This window comes from Artemia franciscana, chromosome 3 (genome assembly GCF_032884065.1).
Source record: "Artemia franciscana chromosome 3, ASM3288406v1, whole genome shotgun sequence".
Lineage (NCBI taxonomy): Eukaryota > Metazoa > Arthropoda > Branchiopoda > Anostraca > Artemiidae > Artemia > Artemia franciscana.
In genome coordinates this window covers 55204833-55219469 of record NC_088865.1, presented here as the reverse complement: position 1 = coordinate 55219469, position 14637 = coordinate 55204833, and the positions used below count along the sequence as shown (strand labels likewise).

The window sequence follows — 14637 nt, the reverse complement described above, 5'->3', positions numbered from 1 at the left end:
AAATCTCGTAGAAAAATAAATTTCAGTTTTTTTTAGCAATAAAATAGTTTAGCTCTCCTTTAAGCGTGACTCAATTATAGATTTAACAGGTTTTTAGGAAAAAAATACTTTTTGGAAAGACTTTACTTTTCAGTCAATGGGTATCGCTTATCAGAACTGAACTACTTACTTGCAACATTTATATCATGTTTATCAAAAAGAAAACAAAAGTATTGTCAAATGAATTGTCAGTATTTATTACGAAAAAGGAAAAAATAGCAAGCTACGAACAGCAAAAGCACAACTAACCAATTGATTTTGCAGCATAAGGTATTTAATTGAAATAAGTTAGAAATAAATTCACATAAACCCCTTATCAAAAATTTTCTTATCCCCAGTAAGGAGAGGAATATGGATCAGAATATAAATAGGTCGGATGCTCATAGAGAACATCGGTATAGACAAACAAAGTCTCGCCACTATGAAGGTCCTCCTCTACTGTTGCTTTCTTCTCAAAAGGGTCTCGTTTCTGCCCGCCGTAGGAAATCGATTCTGGTGGTTTTTGACTAATTTGTTGCTTATCGTGAACTGTACTAGAGTTTACATCTTGAACTCTAGTAAGAGTTTGTTCCGTAGGTGCTCCTGTTACCAGTGTGACAACAATAGAAAACCACATTAGAAGAACCTACGAAAGACATATATTTAGAATTGTACATACAAATAATTTTTGATTTTAATATTATTACGTTTTAGTAATTTTTATTACTTTTAATTTTACTAACCCTTAATTTTAATAATTATAGTTTTAATATTTTATATACTAATTATAATATTTATGTAAATAAATAATTTTTATGCAAGTAAATTTTGAAGATTGTTAATCTTGAACTCATGATATCACGATTAAAACATTAATCAATAAATAGGATTCCAGTGTCTATAGGTATCTTGCGGAGCTTGGCATAAGTTAAATGAATCATATTTTTTAGAAATAAAGGAGTTAAAATAGATAATTAAATCAGGACATAAACTAAGTGCTAACTAAAAATGTCTTAAAATTCAAGATAGACTTCTATAAACATCTGAAAGCTGGAAGCTTTTTTTCGATCAACAAGACGTTTTGAAAGCTTCTTTATGGATAAAAATTTTGCTGCTAGTAATAATTTGTTTTAACTTTAAGGCTATTTTCCTTCTTCATAAGCCAGTCAAGTCGTGATTTAGTTAATCATTTGAGATATACAACTTTTGATGAAAAAGAAAATTGCAACTCTTTAGATCTTGAATAACAATTAAAAGAAAAAGAAAAGTTTTTTTTTTGAAACGAAAGTACAGAGAGACGCGGAAACTTAATATGAGCCGAAAATACATCTTATACGAGGGTGGCCGCCTCCTCCTTAAGCCCCGCTCCTTACTTTAAAGTTTTATAGGGCTTTGGCAGCATTTTTATTCCAATTCAACGGTCTTTGTTCTTAAGCAACGGCTCTCAAAAAATTGGGACAAAAATTCCATCCTTAGCTGGAATACACACCGGAGGGTTGAGGGGGCAGGCTGCCAATTTTTGCTTATGTTAAGTTTTAACTTCCTTCTTTACTTACATTTGGAAATTTTTTTCTTTTTTACTTGATTTTTGTTCGGTTTTAATAGTCTACTTAAGGTTGCCCTAAATGGAAAGAGGGCTTCCACCCTGTCAAATACGAAAACTTAAATCAGAAAGTACCTTTGGTACGGCAGTGCTTTAAAAAAAGAGCAAATCTTGAGAAAACTTTTCAAAACAAAGTTTAGTTATCCCAAATAAATAATTTTCTATGTATTAAAAGGGCAAATATATATATATATATATATATATATATATATATATATATATATATATATATATATATATATATATATATATATATATATATATATAGTTATATTATTTTTTCCTCATTTCGTATTTTTTAGTTTTAAAATGAATAACCGTGTTACGATGATTTAAAAATGATTATCTTCGATGAAAAAAAAAATACAACCCTCCAAAATACTTAACAGGAGGAGGGCTGATTATTAAAAATTATTCATAGGATCGTCAATAGTTTTCAAAGTGAGTTTTTTTTTTGAGGCCCTTGCCCTCCGACAAATTTACTGAGGGCACTTACAATCCCCTCTTCCCCTTTACTCCTCTAGTCTTGGTAAGTTTGCGAATATCATCTCTTATATTACACAGAAAAAGATTGTCTAGAATAAGACTGACACTATCACACTGCAGCACCCATATTAAAATCGAAAACAAAAAAAAATCCAGGGAATAAAGTGGGGTTATTGATTTCTACTCCTCTAGACCTCCGTTTGAAAGGAGATAGGAAAAGCTTGAAAAAATAGCAGGATAAGTCTGCGGACTAAGATTAGAATATTGGATGCTAAGGTTGTGATAGTGACAAAGTATAGTTCTGAAGTGCGGACTCATCGAAAAGCTGAGGAAGATTTGCTAGATGTTTTTCAGAGAATTGTCCACCAATAGTTTTAGTTAACCGTTTGACTGACCGTATGTCTAACAAAAAGCTGTGCGAAAAATGTTGTTCTATTCTATCACACTTCCTAGGGCTATAATGAAATTTAGATTGAAAAGACGGAAAGCACAGATGGAAAAGCACACTTTTCCATACAGTTCTTCGCACCCAACTTTAAGTATGGAGAAGCTTGGACCAATAGTAATCGAAACCATAAAAAAGGAATTTTAATAATAGTAAATACATCAAAAGAATTCACGTGTTATGTTGATCAATTTCTAAAAAAAATCCACTTCTTTCAAAGAAAGTAAAGAGCTATGATAAAACAAAATGAACAGAATTAGAGCTAAATAATTTTCCAAGGGTAGAACTACCACAAATTACTATCAATAAATAAATGAAACCCAAAAGGAACAGAAACTACAATAATTAACGTATTCAAACTTAAAACGAGCAGAAACTAAGAGAGGTAGGGCTGACTTCCCCAATACCTTTCTAAAGACCAGCACCCAATTTGCACTTTACTGAAAATAAAATACTTTTTAAGTGTTATTATTTTTAAATTTATTTAATAGAAAATCATCGACTTTTAGGAAAAACACCCTTTTTAGAACCCGCATGCAAATAGTGTGTTCTGGTTTAGTTCAACTTTCTCCTTTATATTTTCTTAAATATTCACCTTCATACCCTTAGCCCTAGTACTATTAGTATCATATTAGTAGTAGTGGTAGCAGTAATAGTAATTGCATTAGTAGAGGAAGTAGTAGTATGCACATATTGCCCTTTGGTCAGTTGAACATCCCCTTCATCATTCTCTAGAAGTTTTAGTTTGATTCGGTAAGCTGTTCCTAAGATAATTCTGGCACGCCCTTTTGACAATATGCGTGCACACAGTATGTTTTGATTTAGTTCATCTTTCCCCTAAATATTTCCACAAATTTTTGCCTCAATATCCGCAGCCTTAGTAGTCACTACAAAAGCAGTAGTTGTAGTAGCAGCAGTAGTAGTAGTGCAATAGGAGCAGTATTGGTAGTAGCAGCAGTAGAAGTAGTGTGCAAATACTGCCTTTTTAGTCATTTGATCCCCCCCTCATCATTTCCTGGAAGTTCCAACTTAAGACCCTGATTTATTCCTGAGTTGCGCCCTTTTGACAGCCTGTGTGCACGTAACGTGTTTTGATTCAGAACAACGCTCCCCTTAACGTTCTGTGCCAGCTAAGAGCATTTTGTGAATAACTTACAGCCCTTGCCCTGAGGACTGTGGGGAGATGACATCCCCAAAGACATAGTTTCTGGACGTTTTAACGATGGACAGCAAAATGACTATCTCAAAATTTTGATTGGATGTTCTTGGGGAACTAATGGGCGTGGGAGGGGAGCAGGTGGCACTCCGGTCACTTTTATCTCTTAAAAAAGGCACTAGAAATTTCAAATGCATGTCGAATGAGCTCTTTACGCAGTTTTACGGCAACTCTTTCTACAAAATTCCATGGTGAAAATAAACAATAAAAAAAAAATATTCAGAGAAGGGTTTGGCAATTACTATCAGGAGTTTTGTTTTCGGTGGTTTTATATGGTAATTTTCCCTTCCTGTTTATATACAATTTATTAATGTATTTAAACATGTTTATACAATGTACCATATTGAAACATCAGAGAACGATATTGTAGAGCTTACGACCACTTCAGCCGCGTAGAAGATAAAAGGTCCCTCAGAATGTCCTTCCAAATTAAGAATAATACCACTTTCTGTCCATGCAAAATTCTTTATTAAAGTATCGTTAAAGACGTGTTCAACAAAACATCTTTTCTTGGAAAATTTCAAGTTGCTTAATCAAATTTTGTCCAAAACTTTAATTGCAATCTAACATTTTAATTCTTAAGCCAAATAACTAAAAAACCTGGAAGCTACTAAACGATCTATAATAATTGATATATGTAATTATCACCAAGAAATTGAGGGTTTTTGGGCTATACCCCACATCATATTTTGTTTAGACCTGGGTACGATTCCAAAACGATCAGAAATCAAATATAAAAGACGAGTATTTTTAACTGAAAGTAGGGCACAACATTAAAATTTAAAACGAACAGAAATTGTTTCATATAAGAGGGGGGCTGTCTCCTCTCCAGCCCCTCGCTCTCTACGCTAAAGTTTGATTCACAATTATTTAAGGATGACTGCTGAAACACATGTACCATTATATTGGAATAAGAAGCTTTTTTAAAGTATTAAAAACTTCTGCATAACAAGCAAGAGGATGAGGAGGAAGTAGCCCCCCTCATATATGGGATGAGGTCCGTTCACTTTAAGTTTGCGCCTTACTTTCAGCCAAAAAACTGTTGTTTTTTTTTATGGATAAAGGATAACAAATTAAGAAACATCGTTCTCGTTGGCCACCCAACTGAGGCCAAGTGAAAAACAGGTGGCTCCTTAATTTAACAGGAATATGTCATAAGGAAGGAATTAATATAAATCAGAACTTTACGGGAGGAATAAGTCTTCAATAATAGTGGGGTGAACAAAAACCGTGTGTAGCTGTTTCGGTCTGACTCGGCTTTTTTTTACAGTGATTTGTTAGTAGTAGTACTAATAGTGAAACCTATTATCCCCTTAAACTAAAAAAAAAAATATAGGCTTGGCATGTCATTTCCCTCCTTTAACTATGGTTCGTCAATACCTTAAACAATCGCCCTATCTCGTTCATTACCAGCTTTTTCAGTTTGTTTGGGCAAACTATTCAGAATTTCTGGTCAGTGTTGCCATACTTGTATAATTGATAAGAGATCTGAATAAACGACGGAACGCTAAAAGTAAAAACATACTTTCTCAGAAATCTTTGAAAAGCATTTAACTTCTTCTTATTGTGTCAAAGATATAAAGATTTAGTGATACTTACATCATTAGAAGCCTTTTTTTCTTTTTTTTTGATTTAACGAAGCACAATTTTATTTTTAAAGTTCAGGAAAGAGCATTCCTTAAGACTATTCTAGTATACCTGCTTGTAAAACATTAAAAATCAGCTTAAAAGAAGCTTTGAAAGTTTCCTGTTGTGGTAACTGCCTTGATTGAAATCTCTGTGGACACAGGATGCACATTATTTATACCGTACCTACATTAAATAGACACCGTTTTGCTTAATAATTAGTTATTACATCTTAGATCCATATCAATTTTTACCGGAATTACTTCGGAAGCTCACGGTGCTGGGAAAATTTGCTGATTGACCCCTTGTCCTTGGGAATGTCAGCCACCTATGCTGAGACTCGCAAAATGAGCTATTTGATGCTCAAGGCATTTCTTTTCCCGATTAGAGTATTAATTGACCTCCCCCTAAAAGTTGGCGTGCAACTAGAGAATACATTAAAGCATTTAGGGTTTCATGTTAGATATTTAGTGGTAAAAAAAAAACTAAGTAAAGGAAAGTGTTTGTCTATAGCAAGTCGCTTGTAAGTATAAAATTCATTATCATTAATATTATTTATAAGAAGTTTCGAGCCAAAAACATCTGCGTAACTTAAAAAAAGGAGACAGTGACAGCAATTTTTCGTTTTTTAACGATATAAAAGGAAAATACCATAAAATAATATGTTTGGTTTATTATTCATATTCTTCTATATTTAATTGGACTGTCTCCACTCTTTTTTCCTTCTGGCACTTAAATATAAAGTTGACAGTGCTTTACTGACTGCATTTGTAAGTGCAGCAACTGTAGTCAACAGGAAATTGCAAGTGTTTTATTTATCGATTGCATTCATAAAAATTCAATTCTATAAAGAATTTTATAGAATTTGCAATTTTCCGTTTTTTAACTATATAAAAGGAAAATACCATAAATAATATGTTTGGTTTATTATTCATATTCTTCTATATTTAATTGGACTGTCTCCACTCTTTTTTTCTTCTGGCACTTAAATCTAAAGTTGACAGTGCTTTACTGACTGCATTTGTAAGTGCAGTAACTGTAGTCCACAGGAAATTGCAAGTGTTTTATTTATCGATTGCATTCATAAAAATTCAATTCTATAAAGAATTTTATAGAATTTGCAATTTTCCGTTTTTTAACTATATAAAAGGAAAATACCATAAATAATATGTTTGGTTTATTATTCATATTCTTCTATATTTAATTGGACTGTCTCCACTCTTTTTTTCTTCTGGCACTTAAATCTAAAGTTGACAGTGCTTTACTGACTGCATTTGTAAGTGCAGTAACTGTAGTCCACAGGAAATTGCAAGTGTTTTATTTATCGATTGCATTCATAAAAATTCAATTCTATAAAGAATTTTATAGAATTTGCAATTTTCCGTTTTTTAACTATATAAAAGGAAAATACCATAAATAATATGTTTGGTTTATTATTCATATTCTTCTATATTTAATTGGACTGTCTCCACTCTTTTTTTCTTCTGGCACTTAAATCTAAAGTTGACAGTGCTTTACTGACTGCATTTGTAAGTGCAGTAACTGTAGTCCACAGGAAATTGCAAGTGTTTTATTTATCGATTGCATTCATAAAAATTCAATTCTACAAAGAATTTTATAGAATTTGCAATTTTCCGTTTTTTAACTATATAAAAGGAAAATACCATAAATAATATGTTTGGTTTATTATTCATATTCTTCTATATTTAATTGGACTGTCTCCACTCTTTTTTTCTTCTGGCACTTAAATCTAAAGTTGACAGTGCTTTACTGACTGCATTTGTAAGTGCAGTAACTGTAGTCCACAGGAAATTGCAAGTGTTTTATTTATCGATTGCATTCATAAAAATTCAATTCTATAAAGAATTTTATAGAATTTGCAATTTTCCGTTTTTTAACTATATAAAAGGAAAATACCATAAATAATATGTTTGGTTTATTATTCATATTCTTCTATATTTAATTGGACTGTCTCCACTCTTTTTTCCTTCTGGCACTTAAATCTAAAGTTGACAGTGCTTTACTGACTGCATTTGTAAGTGCAGCAACTGTAGTCCACAGGAAATTGCAAGTGTTTTATTTATCGATTGCATTCATAAAAATTCAATTCTATAAAGAATTTTATAGAATTTGCAATTTTCCGTTTTTTAACTATATAAAAGGAAAATACCATAAATAATATGTTTGGTTTATTATTCATATTCTTCTATATTTAATTGGACTGTCTCCACTCTTTTTTTCTTCTGGCACTTAAATCTAAAGTTGACAGTGCTTTACTGACTGCATTTGTAAGTGCAGCAACTGTAGTCAACAGGAAATTGCAAGTGTTTTATTTATCGATTGCATTCATAAAAATTCAATTCTATAAAGAATTTTATTGTTTAAAGGGGAATTGCATCATGAGTTCTTCCATCCTTGAGGCATAATTTCTATTCAGTTAAGCACTAGTTCAGGTTCATTGTACAGAGTGAGGGGCTACAGGGGGTACAGTATCCCTCATATACGGAATTCTTTCTTTCTGTTTTAAGTTTTAATATTGCTCTCTACTTTCAGTTTAAAAGGCTGTTTTTATTAAATTTAGATCTAAATAAAATAATCCCTTTTCTATGTACTGTTTATCAAACAGTTCGTGGTAAAAAAAAGTAAGTAAGGAGCGATCAAAACTTGACTGCCAACTGGTAATCGCAGCCGTAAGAGTGAAATGTTTATATTTAAGGTTTTGCTAAGCAAGCAACATAGGGCTTGAAAATGCAATTTGATGTAATCGATCATGCTGAATACAACAATCAACGAATTGTAGTTGACAAACGGGTGCAAACATTTCCATTTTTTCCAATTTCCTGAAAGTAAATCTCAACTGACAAAAATTCCCTTGAAATCTGTAAAGTATTCCAAACTGCTTTAAAATAGTTAAATAATAGATCAATCCAAAAGAAATTGAGTAGAGTTGAATGTTCTTTTTTCCAAAATTGTCCGTCTTTGCCTTTCAATTATCATTCTTAAAAATTGACGAAAAAGATAGCATAATCTATAGGCTTTTGGTAATAATCTCTATCCATCTTTAAAATTTGCTTGTATAAGGTGTATTTTTTGTTAATGGACTCGGTAGGAAATTTAGAGATGCCAAGGCTCGATCCTTCTGTGCAAGTAAGCTTTCTTTTTATTTACAAGAAGATCATTGTCACCACATACGTTAAAGATCCAAACCTCTTTACTTCTCTTGATGACTTGCGATTGCCTTTATATCCTCGAAAGTGCGAGCTCAAATATTTGCCATCTTCCAACGCTGCCTCTGAGTGCCTTGCCAGTACCGTGCTAAGTGCGTTTACCTCCAGTTGAACATTTTTTGCAAGCGAACCGATCAAAGCCGTTGTTTCTACATCATCAATGTTTGACTGAACTTTCCAGGTTGGCGAGGTTAGGCCAGCTCTGTTCATCCTCAAGGTATTCCAAGATGATATGGCCCCTGAGTGCTACTCGTGCAACCTCTGTACATGAAATTGTTCAGCTACCAGAAATAGACCGTGAGGTTTACTTTGTGGCTTTGGTGGGAAATGTTCGAGTACTTCTTCTGTGCTCTACAATTGATTCTTGTAGTTCTACAATTTTTAAAGTTTTTTCTCAGGCTCAGATGAACAAATTGTATATTTTGAGCTAGTATGTCTTATCAATTAGTATATAACATGACTTAACGGTTGTTATCAGAAGAGTGTGCCAATTTTTTTTGTTTATGTTATCATTAATCTTATTTAAGTATGTGAAGGTGTTTATCTTCAAGATTACTTGCATACACATCTGAGTTGATATATTTATTACCGAGAACATAGCGGTATTTTTCCAGTTTGAGAGCAAAACCATCCGTTACTCGCCCAATACATGAATGCTATTTTTTTTTAATCTATAGAGCAAAGAAGAAGAACAAAACCAAGTTTCAAAATCATCAGCAACAGGCCCAATTGTTCACTGATTGTATTCATAATCAGCAGCATCAATTGCCTTAAGTTGTATCATTATTTTTGAAAGTTTTAGCAAAAAGTATTTTGGATCCTTGTCTAATTGAAAACGTTTAAGAGTTATTTAGCTCGTTCTCACGGGCTGTAGAAAAGGAGAATCTATGTTTTGAAGGAGCAATGACCATCTATGTTTTCAAGAATAGGTTTGAAAATTAATATTAAAAAGACTAAGTTGCTTGGCCTTTGAATAAATGAAAGTAAATAGGTGATGTTCGGTAACGATATTGGGTATTGATACTGGGTATCGACCAAGCAGATAGCTTCAGTTTCCTGGGTAGTTGCATTAGTAAAGGTGATGGATCCAGTGAAGATGTTAAAAGTGCAGTAGCTAAGGACCAGGGTTTTTTCACAATTGAAAAAAGTGTGGAAGAATAAGAAGATAAGTCAGCAAAGCAAGATTAGCTTATTGGAAACTATAGTGATGACATTGGTCAACTATGGTTCTGGAATGTGGGCGCTTCGGAAAACAGAGGAGGATTTGTCAAATGCTTTCCTAAGGAACTGTTAAAGAATTATATTGGGTAACCCTCTAACTGGCTGCATTTTCCACAGTAAGCTGTACAAAAATGTGTTTCTGTCCCGGTTTCTACGGTTATAATGAGAAAAAGGATGAAACGTCTAGAACATTTTTTGCTGATGAATGATGACAGGTTGCCAAAAAACGCCCTTCTTGGCTATCGAGATCTCCGGCCAAAAGAAAGCAGGTTGTCATTGAATGAGCTGGTAAGAGATAATGAGAAAGGATTTAAAGAATATTGGAGCTTATTGGCAGAGTGTAAAGAGGGAATCTTTGAAAATAACTGTTTATTTTTGATGATCTCACTAAATCATACTTTATTTTGGATAATCATAATTTTGAAAAGCTTGCATGAAGGAGCTGTTTTTTTTTTAAACTGCTGTAAAAAAGTTTAAATTAACTTAAAGATTGGGTTTGAGGTGGCAGTAGCCCTCTTGACATTTAGAGATATCCTAGATAGGCCACACTTTTAAAATTTAACAGAAATTAAACATAAAAACGCCTTTTGCAATGAAAGTGAAAAGTGACAATACAACTTAAAAGCAACAGAAGTTAATCCGTGTATGAGGGATTTTCAACCTCTTTATGCTATTTTTTTTAATCCTAGTTCTTTAAGAACTACTGCTCAAACACAAGCGCTTTTTGATTGAAATAAAAAGGTTGTTTAAAGTACTGTTAAACTTCAATGCAAAGAGCGAGGGGCTGATGAGGTTGCAACCCTCTCATACACGGAATAATGTATGTTGATACGGAGTAACCCATGTGCATAATAATATTTGTTCGCTTCAATTATAAATGCTGCTATTCACTTTAACTTGAAAAAAAAAAGAAGTTTTTTATTTGATATGCTTAGGATGAATTTACAACCGTGTGGTAAAATGCTCTCTGAGGGTAGAATACTTTACACATAAATTTTCGATGGTAATGAGTTGACTGGCTATCTTAAAGTTTCTAATAGATACCATTTGACTACATTCGGTCTACAATTTTTGTTTTGTACAACAAATTAGCAGAAATTGCTGCTTTACAGAACTATGATTTACCTCAAAATGGTACTATTTTCTATTTTATTTTTATTTTTTCTTTGTTTATCTTGGTAGCTTATAGTTGATTTATTTTAGCGAAATGCTCCTTTTTTATTTTCATAGCTCAACAAATTCCATCGTGAGCCTCCTTCTGACATTTTATGCTAACCATATTGATGAAAATATTTTGGCTAAACCTTCTTTCCGCCATAAAAACAAACTAAGAAATTTGTGACCAAGATTGTGAACAGGCATCCTCACAAAGTTTCTCTGAAAAATTAAAAAGTTTGTGGCTCCTAAAACTGAACTGAGATAATATTGAAAAGAATTCCCTTATATGTAACGTTATGAAATTAAGTGATAGATCTTTTAGTCGTGTAATGCAACAATTCGAATTACTCAATATGCAGTATTCTCTGAAAAATTGAAAAATTTCCTTTCTTTGGGGGGGGGGGGGTACATGATGAATTTAATGTAGATATTTCCATTAAATAGCCTCCCTTTTTATATGGTGTTTTTGGTTCTTTTTCTAAAATTACGCAAACTTTTAATACTAATAACCTTTTACGGATAACACTAAAATGAGTGAATTTGGATTTTTTTTTTTTACCAAGAAAAGCTAATCCCCTTAATTTATATGTTGTTCTAAAAACAAAAATTTCTTATTGTTTCGGTTACAATTAGTATGGGGTGCTCTTTATTCTTAGTTTTGTACAATAAACTACGTGATGTTACTGATATCGTAGTGCTATAATATTTTTGGACACAGATCCGGTTCGAATTGAACTGACTAGAAACAAATTTACTTACGTATTCCATCTCTTATATAATAAGACCTAAGTGACTCCAAAATCTTAACTGATAAGCACTGGAAAGAATCCCTCTTTTATAAGTAAAAAAATTTAGGTTACAAATTTTAAGTCGTGTTACTGAACAATTAGCATTTCTCCAGGCAAATCTGAACACCAGGGTAAAAACCTGAAACACGACAATACATTCTTCCTCAATTGTGAATGAGTCTATTGGCAAAACATCATCGAATATACAGGTTACTGAAATAATTTACCTGCTTATTTAGCACACTTTTGACATAAAGTAATCCCGTAGGCTACATGATCAAATTTAAACTAACGCAAACAAGTCAATAAAAAAAAATGAGTCAAATTAGGAAGGAAGAAAAAAAAGACGATATACCTTGGCTGCTAAAAGAATATTAAGAAATGACATTTGAGCTCAAATGATTGGCTTTATCTACATCAAACTCAAATTGATTGTTATGCCTACATCAACCACCCACTATCTTGTTCACCCTATGGACACGATGTGCAACAAACATGAAAAACACAACAAGTGTCTGAACATTATAGTACTGGACTTGTGTAAAGCATTTGATTTAATCAACCGCAATTCATTGGTATAAAACTTTTCAATTGCTTTCAAGTTGACCTCTATTTAATTAGAACAATTAGACCATTTCTTTCTAATAGAACACAAGTTGTTAATTATCTAAATGTATTTTCTGATCCTTTTCTAATCTTCTAATGTATAATGTTGCACCCCAGGGAGCCCTTTTAGACCCAATTTTATTTCTTGTAATGCGATTTCTCGGAGAGACGGAAAATTTTGATAATATAACTGTCTTAGAAACTTGTTTTGAAATGTTATAAAGAGCCTAATGGATATCCTGAAACAAATATTGAAAAAAGCTTTAACTAATGCTATGACAGTCAACCGCTTTAAAATTAACATTTTTATCTATTTGTTTCGTTAATATTCCCTCTTCTTGCACCCGCATTACTCCTTGCTAAAAGTGTAAATTAGTTCTAAGAAACTGGTAATATCTCAAGCGATTTAAAATGGGATTACTATAGTATAAGATAGTATATGATATTTTAGTATATATAGTATATGATACTTTAAGACAAGCAAATTCCACGTTTTTTCTCTTTAAGGTCACTAAAAATATAATTGTCTCTAGTTGCATTCTATGAGGATTCTCCTCTTACCTGTAAGTCATATTTTAGACTATTGCTGTCCTTTTTGACATTCTGGTATATTCGATGAATTTTCGGACATGTTAGAGGCAGTGCAAAAAAGATGCCTAAGAAATAAGGATAAATATAAGTTCAATAACAAGAAATAAGTTCAATAAGGATAGAATCCTTTATCTTGTCTCCAAGCAGGCAGCCTACCTCACCTCCAAAAACAACTTATTGCAAGTTCTTAATTTTTCGCCCATATCTATGGGACGGCATGTGATTAAATTTTTGGGCATATTAGAGACAGTGCAAAAAAGATGTCTAAGAAATATGTTCAATAAGGATAGAGCAGTGGCGGATCTAGAGAAAAATCTTGGGGGGGCACTGGACCAGGGGCGCCAATATGATTTGAGTGTAATGATAGCGGGGGGTAGATAACGCTTTAGTCAGACCAGTTCGTTAGTGTAAATCTGGTTAGTGCTGATGTAAAATGACAAAGAAACCTTTTTGAAAGCCAATAATATTTTCCTATAGTAGTAAAATGCGTATTAACAACAGACGCGAGCAGATTCTTTGATGAGTAAATTACTATGGCTTCATTGAGACTTTTTAAATGAGTAGACCAGACTAATTTTTATTTTTTGTTTCTTTAGAGTTGGATAAAAAAAAATTAATGGAGAAACCTCTAATTTCTAAGAGTGGAAATACAACTGTTCTTACAAGAGATAGAGAATTGTAAAGCAGGCTCTTGATCCGCTACAGGTTCCCAACATTTTCTATAAAGACACTGAAAACTAATCGCACGCCTGGTTGCTGCGGAATATCTGAGCAGCACTTGGAAATCTGGGGGTCCTGCCTTGTTGCTTTGGCAGCTAGAAAATGTTTTAAAGACGTTCCACGACAAGTAAAGGAATATTTGGTTTTACTTGTGTCAAACACTCCTTTTTTCGAGGATTCTTTAATCGGAACAAGAACCAAAACATGGAATGGGTCATGTACCCCACTGTCAAAGCTGATTTTTTTTTTTCAAAAAGGAAAGTATTTATATTACAATGTTTATTGTAAACCCCACCCGTATCGTGGCAGGGTTTAATTCCCAAATATATTTAAAGTCCCTAATTTCTTCGAAAACCATACAAGTCTAATAATGATAGAGAAAAATAGAATATATTAGTGTGAATAGATATTTCATATTGAAATAATTTAATGCACATTATCACAAAGTGTTAATATTGTAATGTAAAACAGTTGCATTTTCTACTTATATACCTTTCTCTTACAATCATATGCCTGTAGAATGTTTATTTGATTTCATGTTCCATCCATCTTACAGCTGGCAATGTAGTAGCCATTTGAAGTTTTGTTTTTAGCAGGAGAATTCTGATGAAATGATATTAATGTAATATCTTGGGCTTGTACATCTCCCCCTTCTTTATCTGAAATGTAAACTAGAAGGAAGATCAATTTACCCCTTCCTGAAAGTATGTTTTACTCCTTGTTTGAATTGTAAACTAAAAAAAAAATCAGTGTCTCGGAAGGGTGGGGCTTGAGAGTAAGGGGCATTATCCCTTACTAGTCCTTAATACTAGCCTTTAATAGCCTTACATTGTATGATTTGTAACCAAAAAATGTAATGTTTCATTCCTTTAAATTTTTTAAAAAAATCACATAAATTTTAAAACACATAGAATTTATAAGAAAATTTTTTT

General features: G+C 32.6%; 1 protein-coding gene across 1 annotated transcript; it reads right to left on the bottom strand.

The window, feature by feature from the left end:
• Positions 1-220: 220 nt before the first annotated feature.
• LOC136025433 (uncharacterized) lies at positions 221-11887 on the bottom strand. Its single transcript, XM_065701465.1, has 2 exons — positions 11760-11887; positions 221-664 (listed from the first exon to the last, which is right to left on the bottom strand). The coding sequence occupies exons 1-2, from the start codon at positions 11766-11768 to the stop codon at positions 368-370; spliced, it is 306 nt and encodes a 101-aa protein (XP_065557537.1). The 5' UTR covers positions 11769-11887; the 3' UTR covers positions 221-367.
• Between the last annotated feature and the right edge of the window lie 2750 nt (positions 11888-14637).